A 19,623-nucleotide genomic window follows, 5' to 3' on the forward strand; every position below is an offset into this window, starting at 1 on the left:
AGCTTCCTGGACACACACCTCCGTCCTCTACACAGCTGTCACATTTCCTCATGTTCTGAATCCGAAGTTCAGATTCATCCTCTTAGCCCACGGGATGCTTTGTTTGGTTTGTCCTTCTTTTCTAGCCTCATTCCAACCCCCACTGTCCCCACAGGTGTCCCCCACAGGTGTTGAGCTCCCTGCTGTGCCTTGAAAATATCTCCCATTTCTCAACGCTGTGACTTTATTTTTTTTTAATTTTGTTATGTTCTGTTCGTCACCATACAGTACATCATTAGTTTTTGATGTGGTGATCCACAATCCATTGTTTTCATATAACACCCAGTGCTCCATGCAGTACATGCCCTCCTTGATACCCATCACAGGGGGGTGGGAGGCTAACCCATCCCCCCACCCCCTCCCCTCTAGAACCCTGTTTGTTTCTCAGAGTCCATAGTCTCTCATGGTTCATCTCTCCCTCCAATTCCCCACCACCTTCATTTTTCCCTTCCTTCTCCTAATGTCCTCCATGCTGTTCCTTATGTTCCACAGATAAGTGAAACCATATGATAATTGACTTTCTCTGCTTGACTTATTTCACTTAGCATAATCTCCTCCAGTCCCATCCATGTTGATGTAAAAGTTGGTATTCATCCTTTCTGAGGGCTGAGTAATATTCCATTGTATATATGGACCACATCTTCTTTATCCATTCGTCTGTTGAAGGTCATCTCGGCTCTTCCCACAGTTTGGCTATTGTGGACATTGCTGCTATGAACATTGGGGTGCATGTGGCCCTTCTTTTCACTACATCTGTGTCTTTACATACTGTTTCCACTAGGCTGCTCTTTTAGGCTGTGCAGGCCACATACAGTGTCTGCCGCATATTCTTTTTTGTTATGTTTTATAACCCTTTAAAAATGTAAGAGCCATTTTTAGCTTGAAATCTGTACAAAATACCAGCCTTGATTAGATGTGGCCTACAGACAATAGTTTGCTGACCTCTGGTGTAGAGCGCCCTTTCCTTGCCTTCTCTACTTACCGAGTTCCTATTTAACCTTTAAGACTCAAGAGTCATATCCTCTGGAAGCCTCCCTGACTCCCTTGCCCTGCTATGACTTCACTGCCCTTCCTCTGTGTTCTCACAAAGGTATATGTTTCTTTTGTATGTCTTTATGATTGTTGGTGTAATTGTCCTCTTCTTTAGAGACTAATACCATGCCTTAGGGACAAAAACTGTGTTTTGTCTTTTCTCTAAATGCCCAGCAGAGTGCCTAGCACAGAGCAAACGTTCAGTAAATGATTGCTAAATGAGTAAACAAGAAGAGGTGCCCTACTTGCTGCTAATAGTACCAATGGCTGACATTTATTGAGTGCATTCCATGGGATAGTCACTGTCTAAGCACTTCACAGGGGTCCTTTTCATTTCGTGTTGTCTTCACAACAGCCCCATGAAGGAGGCACTTTCATTCCCTCCATTTTGTAGATGAGAAAGCTGAGGCACAAAGAAGTTAAGGAATTTGGCCAAGTGCATTTGAATTTCAGCAAGGGAAGGCCTTTTGTGATCATCTTCAACATATATGTACAGAACTCACCATGTGCTATGTTCTCGTTACAGGCCACAGCAGTGAATAAAATACACAAAAATCCTCCTTTCAAGGTACTTACATTTTAGAGAAAAGAGCCAGTCAATTAAAAAAATAAGTATATTGTATAGTGTATTAGATGGTAATAAGTGCTATGGAGAAAAAATTGCAGGAAAAGGAAATAGAAAGTTCTGTTATGAAATGCACAAGGTAAATAGGGTGGACAAAGAAGGTTTCCCTGAGAAAGTGATATTTGTACAAAGATCTGAAGGATATGAGGGAATGATCTATTAGAATATGTGAAGGATGAGAGAAAGAGTTTTAAGATCTGAAGTCGGAGAGGTAAGGGAAAGGGGGTGATAATGTAGGGTCTTTTAGGTCATTGTAGTGATTTGGCTTCACTCAGAGTCAAATGGGAAACTATTGGATGGCTTGGAGAAGAAGACTGACATGATCTGATTTACTGTTTTTTTTTTAGAATCACTCTGGCTTCTGGGCAGAGAACAGACTGAAGGTGAGCAGGGGTAGAAGCTGGGAGTCAGACTTGGTGGTCATTTCAATAATCCAGATAAGAGATGATTGGTGGCCTGGGCCAGGGTGATAGCAATAGAGGAACTGAGAAGTAATTGGATTTGGAATCTATTTTGAGGGTAGAGTTGACAAAATTTGCTGAAAAATTGTAGAGCTAGAGGAGAAAGAAAGGACTCCAGGATGACTCTAGATCTGGGGCCTAAGCATCTGGAAGAATTTAGTTGTAGTTGACTGACATGGGGAGGATGTGGTTGGAACAGGTTCATAGGGGAGGACTGGGAGCTCAGAAGAGAAAAAGAATAACAGCCCAGTAGGCGAGAGCTAAATGAATGACAGTATCCCTGCTACTGAATGGATTGATGTCAACGGGAGGGAGATCTTGAGACTGTGTGAAGAGCTCTGTGCAAATTGACCTATCTTTTTATTAATGTCTGGAGTTCATTTTGCCATTGACACATGCTAGGTATAAGTTGGCATCAGCTGGGTAACAAACCAGAGTCCAAGGAAGATCTTGACAATTCCAGAAGGATAGGCTAATCCAAGCAAGATGAAGTTCACCTAAACAAAAACAAAGTCTTGCAAATTTGATCTATGCAAGTAATATCAATTTGAGGAATGGTACTGTTGTTAAAAGCACTTTGTTTGTGGTCGAACAGATCTGGTTCAAAATCCCAACCTACTCCTTCTCAATCCTGTCCCTTTGATTAAGTCAAATAACTTTTGTTATTTATAAAATGGTACAGTAATGCCTTGCTCAAAGTGTTGTTGTGAAAATGAGATGAAATAATAAAGTACTTAACACACTCCCTAAGATGCAATAGGTAGTTGATAAATAATTTTTTTTTAATTACTGAAGGACTTGCTAGCCTTTATTTTCTTTTAAAAATTAGGTATTAGCAAAAATTGGAATTTGGGGTGGGCTTTTAAGAGCTTCTTGAAATAATATTAGAACTAGAGGTTTTCTAGTACTTGAAACATGTCTTCCCAAGAACCTGTCTTCCTATCAGCTTCCCCAACCCAGCTGAAAATGTTACACTCTTCTCTTTAGCTTCCCTACCTCTGCTTTTACATCTTTCTGCCTTAAGATTAATAAACTATTTTATATTTTCTATTATATTTTAAGTCACTCTCGTAATATTTGTTTACAACTTTTCTTCCTTTATCTGACATTTGAAACACTTTCTAGGGCCATTTATTTATTTATCTTTTTATTTTTTAAGAAGATTTTATTTATTTATTTGGTGGAGAGAGAGAGAGAGAGAGCATGAGCTGGGGGTGGTTGGTGGTGAGGAGGAGCAGAGGGAGAGGGAGAAGCAGGTTCCCCGCCAAGCAGGGAGCCCGATGCCGGGCTCAATCCCAGGACCCTGGGATCATGACCTGAGTGGAAGGCAGAGGATTAACCAAACGAGTCACCCAGGTGCCCCATCTAGGGCCTTTTGTATTCTTTTTATCACTACATTTTTTATTGAGATACAATTTACATATAATAAAATTCACCAATTTTAATTATACAAATTGATGCATCTTGACTATATATATATACATATATATATATATACATATATATGTATATATATGTATATATATATACCATAAACGATCATAGAACATTTGGGTCTACAATTTTAAAGTCTTCTAGTTGAAAATAATTGAATTTCTAAAATGTGTAAATGATAAATTTGCAAGTTAAAAAAATATGGTTTTATTCAGCATGAAAAGAGAAATGAGGAATACACTTAAGAATCATTTTTAAGAAAGGCAATAGAATTCTGAAAATCTATTAGATCATTTACTTGTCTTCCTTTCATCCTTTAAATAGGATAAAATGCTTGTTGAAAATTAAGAACTTGCCAAGAATAAATTTGATTCCAGGATACTTAGGGCTCTGCCTATAACTGCTGATGAGAATCAGGGTACTAATTCATCTTCTTAGTCTTGGTCTTCTGGTTTGTTTCCTTTTTATGCTAATCTGCTTAGAATCATGGTTGAAGGATGGCAAGATGGGCAGAGAGGAGGTGATAAGACTAGTTGGCACAAACAACACCAACTCCCTCTTATTCTCCTCCTTAAATAGCATAATTACATAGCAACGGGGCCTAGTAATATAGAGGAAGTGAATTGTTTAAAGCACAAAGTGAAACTGTGACTATTGGGAAATTTTTTGAAAAAGGAGACATAATATGCTGTAGTCATTATGTATTGTGAATAGTTACATAATAGTACTTCTGAATTCTTGTTTGATATAAAAATGAGGCTCTCTAGATAGAGGGGAAGAAAAAAAGCCCACCTGAAGTAGAAGGGTAAAGTGACGAGGGAGGGAGGTAGACAAATGGAGACAAGTGCCCCCTTCCTTTGGTGCGCCAGTGTCACTCCATGGGTCTCTCCCAGTAGAACTCTCTTCTCTTATTTCTCTTGCCAGGTCTTTACTAGCTCCTCCTCATTCTTTTTACCCCTTATTTCTGAGCATTTCCCAAAGTCTTTTCTCTATCCTTTCTTTTTTCTCTCTCTACATAGTTTCTCCTTTGGAGATCAAACTTATTTCCATGATCTCCTGTAACTTTCTTCCTGAGACATCTCTTGCTTTAATTACTGCTGTTCTTCTCACTAGACCCCAGATGTACACTACCCCAACATTAGAATTCTGGTCCAACTGTGGGTAAAATACCTTCTCTTGTTTCTCTGTAGCTGAGGTTGGAAGCTTTTCTTAAAAAGAACTAAAACAAGCAAGCAAACAAAACAAAACACAAAAGAACACTAAAACCTATGAGAGAGACACAAAAACTTTACTTCAGCCTGGTCTACAAAATATTATTTAGGGTACTAATTTTCCCAGAGGTACTTCATAGGAGTATGACAGATAGACGTATAGTAAGGGAGACCTTCCCAGTCCACAAAGAGAGGGCTCTGTCTCTGTTCTTGTTTCCACTTAGGAGATACACCTCTTCTCCAGGAGACTGATGACGAGAAAGACCACAGTCTTCAAGAGAGGCCACTGCTCACTAGATCAGAGCTTCTTGTTGTCTAATGACCCCTATTAATGTCAAATTACTGGCCTTGTAAAAATCACATCAACAAAAATTTATACCCAGCATTGTGAGGAACTTCAGTTCACACATCTCTATGTAAGATGACTTGAGCTCTATTTCTAGCTCGAGCTTATTTATTTGTTCTTTCTTTCATTTATCCATTCAGTCACTATTTTTTGAACACTTCCTATGTGTCAGGCATTGTCCTAGGGGACAAACAAGACAGACATGGCACGTATCCTCATGCAACATGTATTAAAGGTAAACAGGCATTACAAAATTGTAAGTCGAGGGGCGCCTGGCTGGCTCAGTTGGAAGAGCATGTGACTTCTTGATCTCGGGGTTGTGAGTTTGAGCCCCATGTTGGGTGTAGAGATTACTTACAAATAAAATCTTTAAAAATAAAATCTTTAAAAAAATTTATAAGTTGATTAGTCTTATAAAGGAGGATTTCAGGGTGTTATGGGAGTCTATAAGAAGATCTACCTTAATCAGGTTGGTCAGGAAGGCTTCTGGAGGAAGTGACATTTAAGTGAAACTTGAAGGATAAAAATCAGCCAGATACGTTCAGGTGTGTGTGCCAGAGTGAAAGGAGGAGCAGGGAGGAAATACCAGGGCAAAAGACACAACATATTCAAAGAATGTTAGCAGCTTAGATCATAGGGAAAAGACTGACTTCAGATGAACCTGCCAAGGTACTCAGGAATCCAATCATGCTAGGCCATGATATGGATTTCTCACCTCTATTCTTTTTTTTTTTTTATTAACATATAATGTACTGTTTGTTTCAGGAGTACAGGTCTGTGATTCATCAGTCTTACACAATTCACAGTGCTCACCATAACACATACCCTCCCCAATGTCCATCACCCAGCCACCCCATACCCCCAACCCCTCTCCACTCCAGCAACCGTCAGTCTGTTTCCTGAGATTAAGAGTCCCTTATGGGGGGTGCCTGGGTGGCTCAGTCATTAAGCGTCTGCCTTCCGCTCAGGTCATGATCCCAGGTCCTGGGATTGAGCCCAACATTGGGCTTCCTGCTCCGCGGGAAGCCTGCTTCTCCCTCTCCCACTCCCCCTGCTTGTGTTCCCTCTCTCGCTGTGTCTCTCTCTGTCAAATAAATAAATAAAATCTTAAAAAAAAAAAAAGAGTCCCTTATGGTTTGTCTCCCTCTCTGGTTTCGTCTTGTTTCATTTTTCCCTCCCTTCCCCTATGATCCTCTGTCTTGTTTCTCAAATTCTTCATATCAGTGAGATCATATGATACTTGTCTTTCTCTGATTGACTTATTTCACTTAGCATAATACCCTCTAGTTCCATCCATGTCGTTGCAAATGGCAAGATTTCATTTTTTGATGGCTGCATAATATTCCATTGTGTATATATACCTCATCTTCTTGAACCATTCATCTGTTGATGGACATCCCCGCTTCTTTCCATAGTTTGGCTATTGTGGACATTGCTGCTATAAACAATGGTGTGCGCGTGGCCTTTCGGATCACTACATTTGTATCTTTGGGGTAAATACCCAGTAGTGCAATTGCTGGGTCATAGGGTAGCTCTATTTTTAACTTTTTGAGGAACCGCCATACTGCTTTTCAGAGTGGCTGCACCAGCTTGCATTCCCACCAACAGTGTAGGAGGGTTCCCCTTTCTCTGCATCCTCACCAACATCTGTCATTTCCTGACTTGTTATTTTAGCCATTCTGACTGGTGTGAGGTGGTATCTCATTGAGGTTTTGATTTGGATTTCCCTGATGCCGAGTGATGTTGAGCACTTTTTCATGTGTCTGTTGGCCATTTGGATGTCTTCTTTGGAAAAATGTCTGTTCATGTCTTCTGCCCATTTCTTGATTGGATTATTTGTTCTCTGGGTGTTGAGTTTGATAAGATCTTTATAGATTTTGGATACTAGCCCTTTATCGGATATGTCATTTGCAAATATCTTCTCCCATTCTGTCAGTTGTCTTTTGGTTTTTTGACTGTTTCCTTTGCTGTGCAAAAGCTTTTTATCTTGATGAAGTCCCAATAGTTCGTTTTTGCCCTTGCTTCCCTTGTCTTTGGCAATGTTTCTAGGAAGAAGTTGCTGCAGCTGAAGTCACAGAGGTTGCTGCCTGTGTTCTCCTGAGGATTTTGATAGATTCCTGTCTCAGATTGAGGTCTTTTATCCATTTTGAGTATATTTTAGTGTGTGGTGTAAGGAAATGGTCCAGTTTCATTCTTCTGCATGTGGCTGTCCAATTTTCCCAACACCATTTATTGAAGAGACTGTCTTTTTTTCTTTTTTCTTTTTTTGGACATTCTTTCCTGCTTTGTCAAAGATTAGTTGACCGTAGAGTTGAGGGTCCATTTCTGGACTCTCTATTCTGTTCCATTGATCTATGTGTCTGTTTTTGTGCCAGTACCATACTGTCTTGATGATTACAGCTTTGTAACAGAGCTTGAAGTCTGGAATTGTGATGCCACCGGCCTTCTCTGGCTATTTGGGGTCTTTTCTGGTTCCATACAGATTTTAGGATTATTTGTTCCATTTCTTTGAAAAAAGGTGATGGTATTTTGATAGGGATTGCATTAAATGTGTAGATTGCTCTAGGTAGCATAGACATTTTCACAATATTTTTTCTTCCAATCCATGAGCATGTAACGTTTTTCCAATTCTTTTTGTCTTCCTCAATTTCTTTCATAAGTATTCTATAGTTTTCTGAGTACAGGTCCTTTGCTTCTTTGGTTAGATTTATTCCTAGGTATCTTATGGTTTTGGTTGCAATTATAAATGGGATCAACTCCTTAATTTCTCTTTCTTCTGTCTTGGCTTCTGTGCATTGATTTTATATCCTGCCACTTTACTGAATTCCTGTATGAGTTCTAGAAGTTTTGGGGTGGAGTCTTTTGGATTTTCCACATCAAGTATCATATCATCTGCAAAAACTGAGAGTTTCACTTCTTCTTTGCTGATTCGGATGCCTTTTATTTCTTTTTGTTGTCTGATTGCTGAGGCTAGGACTTATAGTACTATGTTGAATAGCAGTGGTGATAGTGGACATCCCTGCCATTTCACCTCTATTCTTAGAGCAACAAGAAGGCATGGAGAGCCAGGGTTCCATTACAACCTGTGATTATATTCGAATTTGGGTGAGAGTGAGAAATAATAATTGTTATAATTTAAAAATAGCTAAAACTACACTCAGTATGGGCCAGGCACTGTTGTAAGTGCTTTCCATATATTAACTAATATGCATCTCACACAAACCCTATCAATTAGGTACTATTTTGATGCCCAATTTATAAGTGTGGGAAGTGAGATATACCAATATCTCATATTATGTAACCTGTCCAAGTTCACACAGCTCACAGGTGGCAGAGCTTGTGAGGAGACCCATTGGGAGGCTGTTGCAGAATTATCAGAAAAAGATGCTCAGGGCTTGGATGGAAGTAAATGACAGTGGGGAGTCATTAGGGTAATGACATTAAGATATATATGAGCTATAAAATTTATAGGATTTACATCAAAAGTACTACATTTCTAATTGTTTGGTATCCTTAAAAATTACTCATTATGGAAAGAACACTTAACATGAGATTTGCCTTCTTAACAAATTTTTAAGTGTACAATACGGTATTGTTAACTATGGCCAGACACTTTTCAACTTGACTATCTTGCTGTTACCTCAATTTTCTACTAAGACTCTTTCTCACCAGTTTTTCCTATTCCGGTTAAAAGTATTATCTGTAATCATGCAGACTGAAAGCCTCAAAGTAATTTTTTTCTATTTCTCCCTTTTTCCTAGTGAGTGAATAGTCACAAAGCCCATGCCAGTTACCTTTGGCAAAGTCTTCACAATTCATCCCATCCTTCCCATCCCCAGTGTCCTCCCTGTAGAAATTTAAGTGCAAGTCTGCTCACACAGAAGGCTATCAGCAGGCTGTCCTGACTGAGTCACACAGTTTTACCTTGGTTCTGCATCTAACCAGAAAATGGGCTGTGTATTGCTGTTAGATCCACTTTAAGAGATGGGAACAATTTAAGAAGTGATGGAAGAGGGAAGGAGAGAGCTTAAGGGGCAAAAGAGAGAGAGAGAGAGAGAGAGAGAGGAATAATCACAGCTAGGAGGACCTGAAAAATGTGGTTTCTTAGAAGCCAAATTCCTGCTCTGGTCACAGGATTTCCTACTCCTGAGAAAGCCTTCTATTTTTCTCTGGCTGAAACATTAGTAACCCAGGTTTTACCACCAAAGACAAGTTACAGACATGAAAATATTTACAGATTCAACACAAAAAGCATTAGGCAGACTTTTCAGATGCATACTCTCTAGTTCTTACATTTATTTTTGTGTTTTATGACATCCATGTATTGAGTCTATATGTCAGTCACTTTACTTCTACTATCTCGAAGTTGAGAACAATCCTATGAGGTAGGTGTTAACATCCCTCATTTTATAAGTAAAAAACCTGAGGGTCAGAGAGTTTTGGCAATTGCCAGAGGTTACAGTTGGAAAATGAAAGATAGAATTCAGGTGCAGCTATGTCTGCCCATGTTTTAGTCACTCCAGCCCACTGTCTGTAATAGCATTGAGGCATAGGGTATTTAAAGAAATATCTTTAGAAATTTTAACATTTAAACCTGGAGTTGAAAGTACTGATTTTTCAATGAATTCATCTCAAGATAGTCTAGTTAAGGTTAAGGAATTTAAAAATATCCCCTAAAGTCTCTCTTAGTCTACAGTTCTGTGACATTATTTCAGTTGTTTTGACTTAAGTAAAAAGAAAAGATGATAAATAAAATGCCCTTTTCCACACGTAAGAACCACACTTAATGAAACGATTACAGTATTGTTCATGTGAATCCATAGGCTTTGAAAACAATCTTTTTGTTCTATTGGAGGAATAAAGTCATAATGGGTTTTGGAAATCATGTATTTAGTTAATTGGTGCTTAGTCACAAGGGGATGTTTGTGAAATTAAATTTCAGAAAAAATTCTTAATGACATCACAAGAACATTCCTATAGTAATTCTCTAACACCACAAATAGCTTTGATGTATGGCCAGTCATTTCTTGCACAATGCAATGTGAGACTATTAGCTTCTATTTACTTGGCTATCAGCTAATCTAGTCATAAATTTGAAATAAATCATTCAGAATAACTAAGGTAAATAAGGCAAAATATATTGAAAGAATAAAATATCCTTAAACAAATACATGTTTATAACTTGCTTCTCTGACAAACATATTAATATTAAAATATTCTTAGACTACATAAAGTGAATATGATTATTTCAACTCTGTTTTAATGGATAACTGAAAATAATTATTAAAAATTGGTGCAAGTTATGAAGGGGAGTAGGAGATACAGGCTTCTGGTTATGGAATGAATAAGTCACAAGAATAAAAAGTACAGCATAGGGAATGTAGTCAATGAGGTTGTAATAGTGTTGTATGGTGACTGATGGTAGCTGCACTTGTGATGAGCACTGCATAATATACAGAGTTGTTGAATTACTATGTTGTACACCTAAAACTAATGTAACTTTGTGTGTCAACTCTCCTTCAATAAAAGAAATTGGTACAAGCTAACTGACCAAGGATGGTGAATTATTATTCTGGCGTATTTATATTCCTACTTTTTAATGCTATACATAGACACCATAGAGAAAATGTATTTCATACATGTGAAACATAATAATTCTTGTGGTTGCCATATTTTTGTATTGATAGTAATTCAGACTTCCTCCCTACCTAGTTCTCTATTTAAAAAATCATTTAGGGGCACCTGCATGGCTCAGTCGGTTAAGCGTCACCTTCAGCTCAGGTCATGATCCCCGGGTCCTGGGATCAAGTCCCACATCGGGCTCCCTGCTCAGTGGAGAGCCTGCTTCTCCCTCTCCCTCTGCTGCTCCCCCTGCTTGTGTGCTCTCTCTCTGTCAAATAAATAAATAAAATCTTTGAAAAATAAAAAAATCATTTAAATCAGAAAACTGCAACAAAATTCTGTGCCGGTTCTTCATTAGCTGAAGTTAGTTTATGTAGATCAACTTTCTATCAGAAAGCTTGTCTTGCTTTGTCCCTAAAGGTGATCATTGCCTACAAAATTAAAAAAATCCAAGGTTCTTTTTTTCTGCACCTGCCCTTTCATTCAAAATAAAATGATCTTTTGAAGTCATAAGATGCAGAGCTGAGGAGCAAGGATTCCAGAGCCCTACTGCCTGAGTTTGAATGCGAACACTGCCACTTCCTGATGGTGGGCCCCATGCAAGTATCGTGTCTCACATTCCTTATCGGGATGACAGTAGCAGTACGTGTCTCATAGGATTGCTATGAAGAGAAAATAAACACATAATACACAGTGCCTGGAATACAGAAAACACTATTTAAATAGTCATTGTTATTGCACGACCTAAGTGTTAATGGTTGTTATTGAAGTATAACACATCTGCAGAAAGGCACTCATATCACAAGTGTTTAGCTTACTGAAATGTAATAGGCTGACCAATCTCATGTAAACAGCACATAAATCATGAAACAGAAACTAGTACCTGAAAAGTATGGAAACTAGTCCTCTTCATGCCCACTTCTGGTCACTACTCACTACCTAAGGGTAACCAGTATCCTGACTTCTGATTAGCTTCATTAATGACTACCTGTTAAGCCTCGATATTGTAGTAGTTAATAGGTATTTATTATGTTAGCATTTCACTTTTTTATTTAATATCCAAGACAAACCTACTTGCTGATGAACCTTTTAATATGTATAACAATAAATATACATAAATGTAATATATGATATATATATAAGATAATAATAACATATAATATTTTAATACATTTTGTTTCCTAGGTTGAAAAAGCTCCTTGAACAAGAAAAGGCTTACCAAGCCCGAAAAGAAAAAGAAAATGCTAAGCGGCTCAATAAACTAAGAGATGAGCTTGTGAAACTGAAGTCCTTTGCACTCATGCTGGTGGATGAAAGGCAAATGCATATTGAGCAACTTGGCCTCCAGAGCCAGAAAGTACAGGATCTTACTCAGAAACTGAGGGAAGAAGAAGAAAAGCTCAAAGCCATCACTTCCAAATCCAAAGAAGACAGACAGAAACTGCTCAAGTTAGAGGTGGATTTTGAACACAAGGCTTCGAGGTTTTCCCAAGAGCATGAAGAGATGAACTCGAAGTTGGCCAATCAAGAGTCTCACAACAGGCAACTTAGGCTCAAGCTGGTTGGCTTAACTCAGAGAATTGAGGAGCTGGAAGAGACCAACAAAAACCTCCAAAAGGCAGAGGAAGAACTTCAGGAATTAAGAGATAAAATTGCCAAAGGGGAATGTGGCAACTCCAGCCTGATGGCAGAAGTGGAAAATCTCCGGAAGCGTGTGCTTGAAATGGAGGGTAAAGATGAGGAGATCACGAAAACTGAATCCCAGTGTCGGGAATTGCGGAAGAAGCTGCAAGAGGAGGAACACCACAGCCGCGAGCTCAAACTTGAAGTGGAGAAGTTACAGAAGAGAATGTCTGAACTGGAGAAACTGGAGGAAGCATTTAGCAAGAGTAAATCTGAGTGTGGCCAGCTCCATTTAAATCTGGAGAAAGAGAAGAACTTAACCAAAGACCTGTTGAATGAACTTGAGGTGGTCAAGAGTCGAGTTAAAGAACTGGAATGTTCTGAAAGTCGATTGGAAAAGGCTGAATTAAGTCTAAAAGATGATCTTACAAAGTTGAAGTCATTTACTGTGATGCTGGTTGATGAAAGGAAAAATATGATGGAAAAAATAAAGCAAGAGGAGAGAAAAGTGGATGGACTCAATAAAAATTTTAAGGTGGAACAAGGAAAGGTTATGGATGTAACTGAAAAACTAATTGAAGAAAGCAAGAAGCTTTTAAAACTGAAATCTGAAATGGAGGAAAAGGTGTATAATTTGACAAAAGAAAGAGATGAGTTAATAGGTAAACTGAAAAGTGAAGAAGAAAAATCCTCTGAATTAAGCTGCAGTGTTGACTTATTGAAGAAGAGACTTGATGGGATAGAGGAAGTGGAAAGAGAAATAACAAGAGGAAGGTCTCGGAAGGGTTCTGAGCTCACCGGCCCAGAAGATAACAAGATTAAGGAACTAACACTGGAAATTGAGAGACTGAAGAAACGCCTTCAACAACTGGAGGTGGTTGAGGGGGATTTGATGAAGACGGAGGATGAGTATGATCAGCTGGAGCAGAAATTTAGAACTGAGCAGGACAAGGCCAATTTCCTCTCTCAACAACTGGAGGAGATAAAGCACCAGATTGCCAAGAATAAGGCAATCGAGAAAGGCGAGGCCGTGAGTCAGGAAGCAGAGCTGAGACACAGGTTTCGGTTAGAAGAAGCCAAAAGTCGAGACCTAAAAGCCGAAGTACAAGCTCTTAAAGAGAAGATCCATGAATTAATGAACAAAGAAGATCAGCTTTCTCAACTCCAAGTGGATTATTCTGTCCTTCAACAAAGGTTTATGGAAGAAGAAAATAAGAACAAAAACATGGGGCAGGAGGTCGTCAATTTGACCAAAGAGTTGGAGCTTTCTAAGCGGTATAGCCGAGCTCTTAGGCCCAGTGTGAATGGAAGAAGAATGGTGGATATTCCAGTGACGTCGACTGGAGTGCAGACAGATGCTGTCAGCAGTGAGGCAGCAGAAGAAGAAACACCAGCAGTATTTATACGGAAATCCTTTCAAGAAGAAAATCATATCATGAGTAACCTTCGGCAGGTGGGATTGAAGAAACCTATGGAACGATCCTCGGTTCTAGACAGGTATCCTCCAGCAGCCAATGAGCTCACTATGAGAAAGTCTTGGATTCCATGGATGAGAAAAAGGGAAAATGGGCCCCCAATCACTCACGAGAAAGGGCCTCGAACAGATGCCAGTCCAGGGCACCCAGGAGAGCTGGTCCTTTCGCCAAAGCAAGGCCAGCCCCTGCATATTCGAGTGACCCCAGACCATGAGAATAGTACCGCAACTTTGGAAATAACCAGCCCGACGTCTGAAGAATTTTTTTCTAGTACCACTGTCATTCCTACCTTAGGGAATCAGAAACCAAGGATAACCATTATTCCATCACCAAATGTTATGTCTCAAAGGCCAAAAAGCGGAGATGCTACTCTTGGCACAGAACGAGCCATGTCCCCAGTCACGATTACTACATTTTCTAGAGAGAAGACCCCAGATGGCGGAAGAGGTATGTTTGCAGAAAGGCCCACATCCCCCATTCAGATAATGACAGTGTCTACATCGGCAGCACCAGCTGAGATGGGAGTCTCTCCGGAATCCCAAGAAATGCCCATGGGAAGGACTGTCTTCAAAGTCACCCCAGAAAAACAGACTGTTCCAACTCCTCTACGGAAATATAACTCCAATGCCAATATCATAACTACAGAAGACAATAAAATTCACATTCATTTAGGTTCTCAGTTTAAACGATCCCCTGGGACTTCAGCTGAAGGAGTGAGTCCAGTTATTACTGTCCGACCTGTCAATGTGACAGCTGAAAAGGAGGTTTCCACTGGTACGGTCCTTCGCTCTCCTAGGAACCATCTCTCGTCAAGACCTGGCGCTAGCAAGGTGACGAGCACCATCACCATAACACCGGTCACAACTTCATCTACTCGAGGAACCCAGTCAGTGGTGAGTAGAAGACACTCCCAAGTGTAGGCCGAGGGAGGGCGAAGTGAGTCGTGAGAATCACCCAGGGCCCGAAATGAAAGAAAAGCACATGCCTCTTGCTCTACCTGAGTCCACTAGCAGATGTTTCCTAGTGGACAAGCTACACCATGAAATGAAAATAAAAAGTGGCCTAATATTTTAATACATTGAACTAATTGGGGGAAATTTTCTTTTTTTTCATATAAATTATGAAGGCCCCCAAAATTCTTGTGATGATGGCCTCTTCATAATATCACCATATGGTAATAATCAGGTTTAAAGTTTAATTTTTATATTTAAAATACTTTTAAAAATGAAGACTGAGAGAAATGGTCAATAAGCAGGAAGAATGAAAACTGCCTTCTGGCTTACATTTCTACACCCTAAAATATTCAATATGTGGTTGTGTATGGCCATAGTCTTATTTTTTTCCAAAATATTTTATTCCAAAAATAAGATTAAAAGATTTTAATATTAAAACCTATTTTTAAAAGTAAAAAGCAAATGAGTCTATATGTCTAAACACTACATTTTATTAATAATATCTTGCAGAGAGCAAGTGCTGGATAAATATTTATTTAATAACCGACTGGAAGGCTAAATGACTGATTACAAAAAAGTGTGTCTGAAGTATAAAAACCAGAGCTTAAAAATAAATTCTGTTTTTTAAAAATACCTCCAGTGATAGTCTTCATTTACCTGGCACAAAATGGTAAATTAAATTATAAAAGAATGTGTACTATTTAGATTTTAATTTAAACCAACAGACTAGAAATTATGATTCTTAGACTCTGAACAAATTCTATAGCTTGTATTAGACACTCTTAAAGACAGGAAGCTTATTTTTAAGTATAGAAACTGTGGCTTATTCTCCCACATCCTCAATATAATTTACTTAAATTTTCATAGACTCAAGACAGACTTCAAAGTGTGAATTACTAATTGCTTTGCTAGTAAAGCTTTTCGTTATTGGCCCAAAGGAGCTGAAGAGCATTCAGAATTGTTCACACTTTTCAAATGGTCCAATATAATATTGCTTTATAAGCAACACAGAGCATAATTTGGTGTGCATGGTTACTTCTTTCTGATGATTTTTATAAAAAGATGGTGGAGGTGTAAGTTGTTGTAACTTAGAGCAGATTTTCTGCTGCAACATCTTATTCCCATTTTAAGGGTCAGATCAAAATAGCTTTATTTTCTTTGGTAACATATTTGACTACTGATTAAACCCCATATACAAACAAGACTTCAAATAAGATTTACAAGGCCTAAAGGATGGCCCACTTCAGATATATCGGATTCCATAAAGTCAAGGATGACAAAAAGTTTAGGACACCTCTCTTAGAAATTGAATAGCGAGGCTGGTTCATTTGTGCACTTATTCATTCAACATTTATTAAGTGTTTAGCTACACTCCGGGCACCGGGTTTGGGGCTGACTGCAAAGAGGATCTTCAGCAGTACCCAGCTTAGCAGGAGAAGCAGGATTGGAGCCTACCCAATTGGAACTTACCCTCCAGTGGTTCTATGATAGAGGTGTGTACAAGGGAACCCACCAGAGAAGGCTTCCCAGAGGAGGAAGTTTTCACAGATAAGGAGAGATTTTTTTAAGAAGAAAAAGGGAAGGAGTATGTAGAGAGAACAGTCTGTGCAAAGGTATGGCAATGTGAAGGAGCCTGCCATATTTGGGGGAATGGTGATAGAAGAACGACATGATTTACGTGTTAGAAACATCTGTCTATGAAATAGTTTAAAGCATAAATTGGAGGGTACAAAGACTGAGGGCAGGGACACTGTTGCAATGCTCTAGGCTAGAGATGGGGTAGGCTTGAACTGTGGTAGTGAAAATGAGGACAGAGTTGTATTGAAGCTAGGATCAAAGATTTCATGACAATCTGCATATAGAGAGTGGCTCTGGGGTTTTTGGTGTGGCTGTATGGGTAGATAGGATGAGAAACATAGGGGGACTACCGTTTCGGGAGAAGATAAGTCATGTTGGGGGCATTTATATTTGAGGTGCCTGAGAGACAGTGGAGATGTCTGGCAAGTAGTTGGAAATATACATGTGTATTCCAGAAGATCACTGGAGGCTCGAGGTCCTGGGACTCATCAACACATGGGGTGACAACTGAGGCGATCATCAAGGTGAATGTGGAAAATGAAAAGAGAGCTGAGGATGGAGCGTGGTGACACCCACATTTAGAAGAAAGGCAAGCTAGGCCAAGGAGCCAACAAGACATTGGATAGGAGTCATCAGAGACAGGAGGCGAATGGGTGAGACTCCAGTAAGAACATATCACAACGAGAGAGTTTTAGGAAAACTTTAAGAAGAAGGGTATGGCCAGCAGTGATGGGAAAAATGAGGCGATTCTGGCATCACTAAGAGGCAAGGGGAGAGCTGCTTCATCTAAAGAAAGTAGTGATAATTTGGGGGACAGTGGGAGTAAAGTTGCCTGAGTTGATGCCAGGTGGCTGTATTTTCTCTGTGAAATAGGAGTTAAGGTCACTTCAGGAAGGGTAGAGGAAGCAGGTCAGGGGCTTGAGAAGAGAAGGAGGTCTGGCGTAGATGTTTCAGGACAGGGAAGAGGAGGCAGTCAGCGTGGATGAGATCCCAACTCCAAGTTCCTAACAGCGTTATCTGGGGAGGGGTCATCCGTGGGCATTCCCGTCCTGCTGATGTTCAGGTTGATGGCAGATCCGGGCGGAAACTCACCGACATCTCCCTTGTGTCTGTCTCTTTTCTCTCTTACAGTCAGGACAAGACGGGTCATCCCAGCGACCTACCCCCACCCGCATTCCTATGTCAAAAGGTATGAAAGCAGGAAAGCCAGTAGTGGCAGCCCCAGGAGCAGGAAATCTGACCAAATTCGAGCCTCGAGCTGAGACTCAGTCTATGAAAATAGAGCTGAAGAAATCTGCAGCCGGCAGCGCTACCTCTCTCGGAGGGGGGAAGGGCTGAGGGCAGTGGCTGAGGGGGTATGTCGTGCCCATGCTCCTGCTGCCATGAACACCGACCTTCGTCTGTTTGTGCCAACTCCTTATGTGCACTAACTTCCGTTTTAAATATCTTGTTTATAAAGTAATCCACTAATAGCCATGTGTCCTTCCTATTTTGTAAATGTGTTTCAATGCCAGAGAAAAGAACGAGCTAGCAGAACTGCTGCTTGTTGGCTGCTTTGTTGAGGATGCCGGGCTTGAGGCAGGGCTGACTTCTAGTCCCATTATTGTTTCTAGGAAGTGGGCCCGTCGGTTAACCCGCCTGAGCCTCGGTCTCTTGATGTCAGTAAGATATGGGAGCTGGATCTCATCCTCTCCAGAGCCGGATCCCATATTTCCTAATTGTAAATCAAATCTAATAGGCCTTGTTCCACAAGAATTGATTTTTCAGAAATTCTATTATGAAATAGGAAATAGCTTAACAGTTGTCATTTGCCTCTATTAAATCCTGAATTTGCTTCATGTGCTGAAAAAAAACATCTCCTAGTTATCACAAGGCCTGGACCTTAAAATTTTGCAAAAACAAAAGCCTCTGGGATGATTTCAGGAAATAATTTGAATGTGAAATAAAATGGAAATGAAATATGGATTCCTAAAAACAGAGTTTTACTTATTTGTGTGTGTCTGTGTGTATTATAGGGGTTTTGGCCATCTCCAAAACATTCCCAGAATTTTATGGACAATAATTTTAGAACCATTAATGTCAAACTCATGTTCTATTCAAGTGTGCAATTGATTTAAATTATGGAGCCATTTGAATAGAGCTGCCAAATGGCCCTTCTATCCTTTACAACCTCAACCGAGGTTGTAATGGATAGAAAATAGAAGAAAGTAATTGTGACACATTAATGCCAAGAAAAAAAATGACATCATGCATAGCTTAATTGAATTCAAATATTTTCCTCAGTTGAGTGTGGACTTTATTTGGAAATATAGAACTAGTTCATGAGTGTGTGTGTGTGTGTGTGTGTGTGCGCGCGCGTGTGGTGTGGTGAAGTGAATTATTATTCCTGTCAGTTTTACTTATATTTGTATCATTTTCATTCATTTCAAGCATGTTTTAATAAGCATGAAACTGTGAATGCAAAATGCCAGGTGTCTTTGTGAGATTAACCATGTTATTAAAGTGGACATTGTGCTTCCTGGTCAAATAACCACAAATGAGCTCAAGGCTAATAACCCGCAGCTTAGCATCTGAGATCTCGAGTAGGGAGCACCTTTGTCAAAATTCTTAAGCCAATTGAGTGAACTTTATAAAAATACAATAACTACAAAGTTACAGGTTGTTATTTTTCCACTTCTGAATTGTGAGAATTCCAAGATTATTTGGATAGTCCCTGCCTCTGATATTTGGGGAAAGATAGTTGTTCTTTTTTTTTTTTTTAAGATATATGATTTAGCTTTTATCATCAAATCATCAAGTTTCATGATAAAGAGGCTCTTCTCTGAGTTCTTTCCACACCGGATTTCCTAGCTCTTGTAGAGCTTGGACTTCAATTGTATATGATGGTGGTGGATGCCTCGCAGAATTCATATTCTTTTTAATCAGGTCTCTATTGCCTACAGCTCATCAGTTCTCGGCATATGTATTAAGAGATGTTGAATAACCGTAGGAAACATGCTATAATAGTGGGATTTCAAGGTAGAAGGAGAGAGACTGAGAAAAAAGCTTTTATAAAATGTGATTTTGAACAAGTGTAAACAAGAGATCTTTCCATTTCCAATGCTGACTTGTCTATTTTTAAGAGGAAATCTTCCCCTTTTGTAAAGTACACATCCATCCCTTGGAAAAACAAAGCCATTCCCTGTTTTTCAAATGCCTCCTTGGCATTGAGAGTATTTAGTGCT

General features: G+C 39.4%; 1 protein-coding gene across 1 annotated transcript in view; it reads left to right on the forward strand.

Annotated features, from left to right (window-relative positions):
- Nucleotides 1-17,737, forward strand: part of FILIP1 (filamin A interacting protein 1) — a 93,348-nt gene extending 75,611 nt beyond the window's left edge. The window contains exons 4-5 of the mRNA XM_028097781.2: nt 11,956-14,761; nt 17,531-17,737. Of these exons, the coding sequence (XP_027953582.1) occupies nt 11,956-14,761; nt 17,531-17,737 (3,013 nt within the window). The remainder of the gene's footprint in view (nt 1-11,955; nt 14,762-17,530) is intronic.
- The last annotated feature ends 1,886 nt before the right edge of the window (nt 17,738-19,623 follow it).

This window comes from Eumetopias jubatus, unplaced genomic scaffold (assembly GCF_037043125.1).
Source record: "Eumetopias jubatus isolate StellerSeaLion01/CBP00866 unplaced genomic scaffold, mEumJub1_p1.0 scaffold_6, whole genome shotgun sequence".
Lineage (NCBI taxonomy): Eukaryota > Metazoa > Chordata > Mammalia > Carnivora > Otariidae > Eumetopias > Eumetopias jubatus.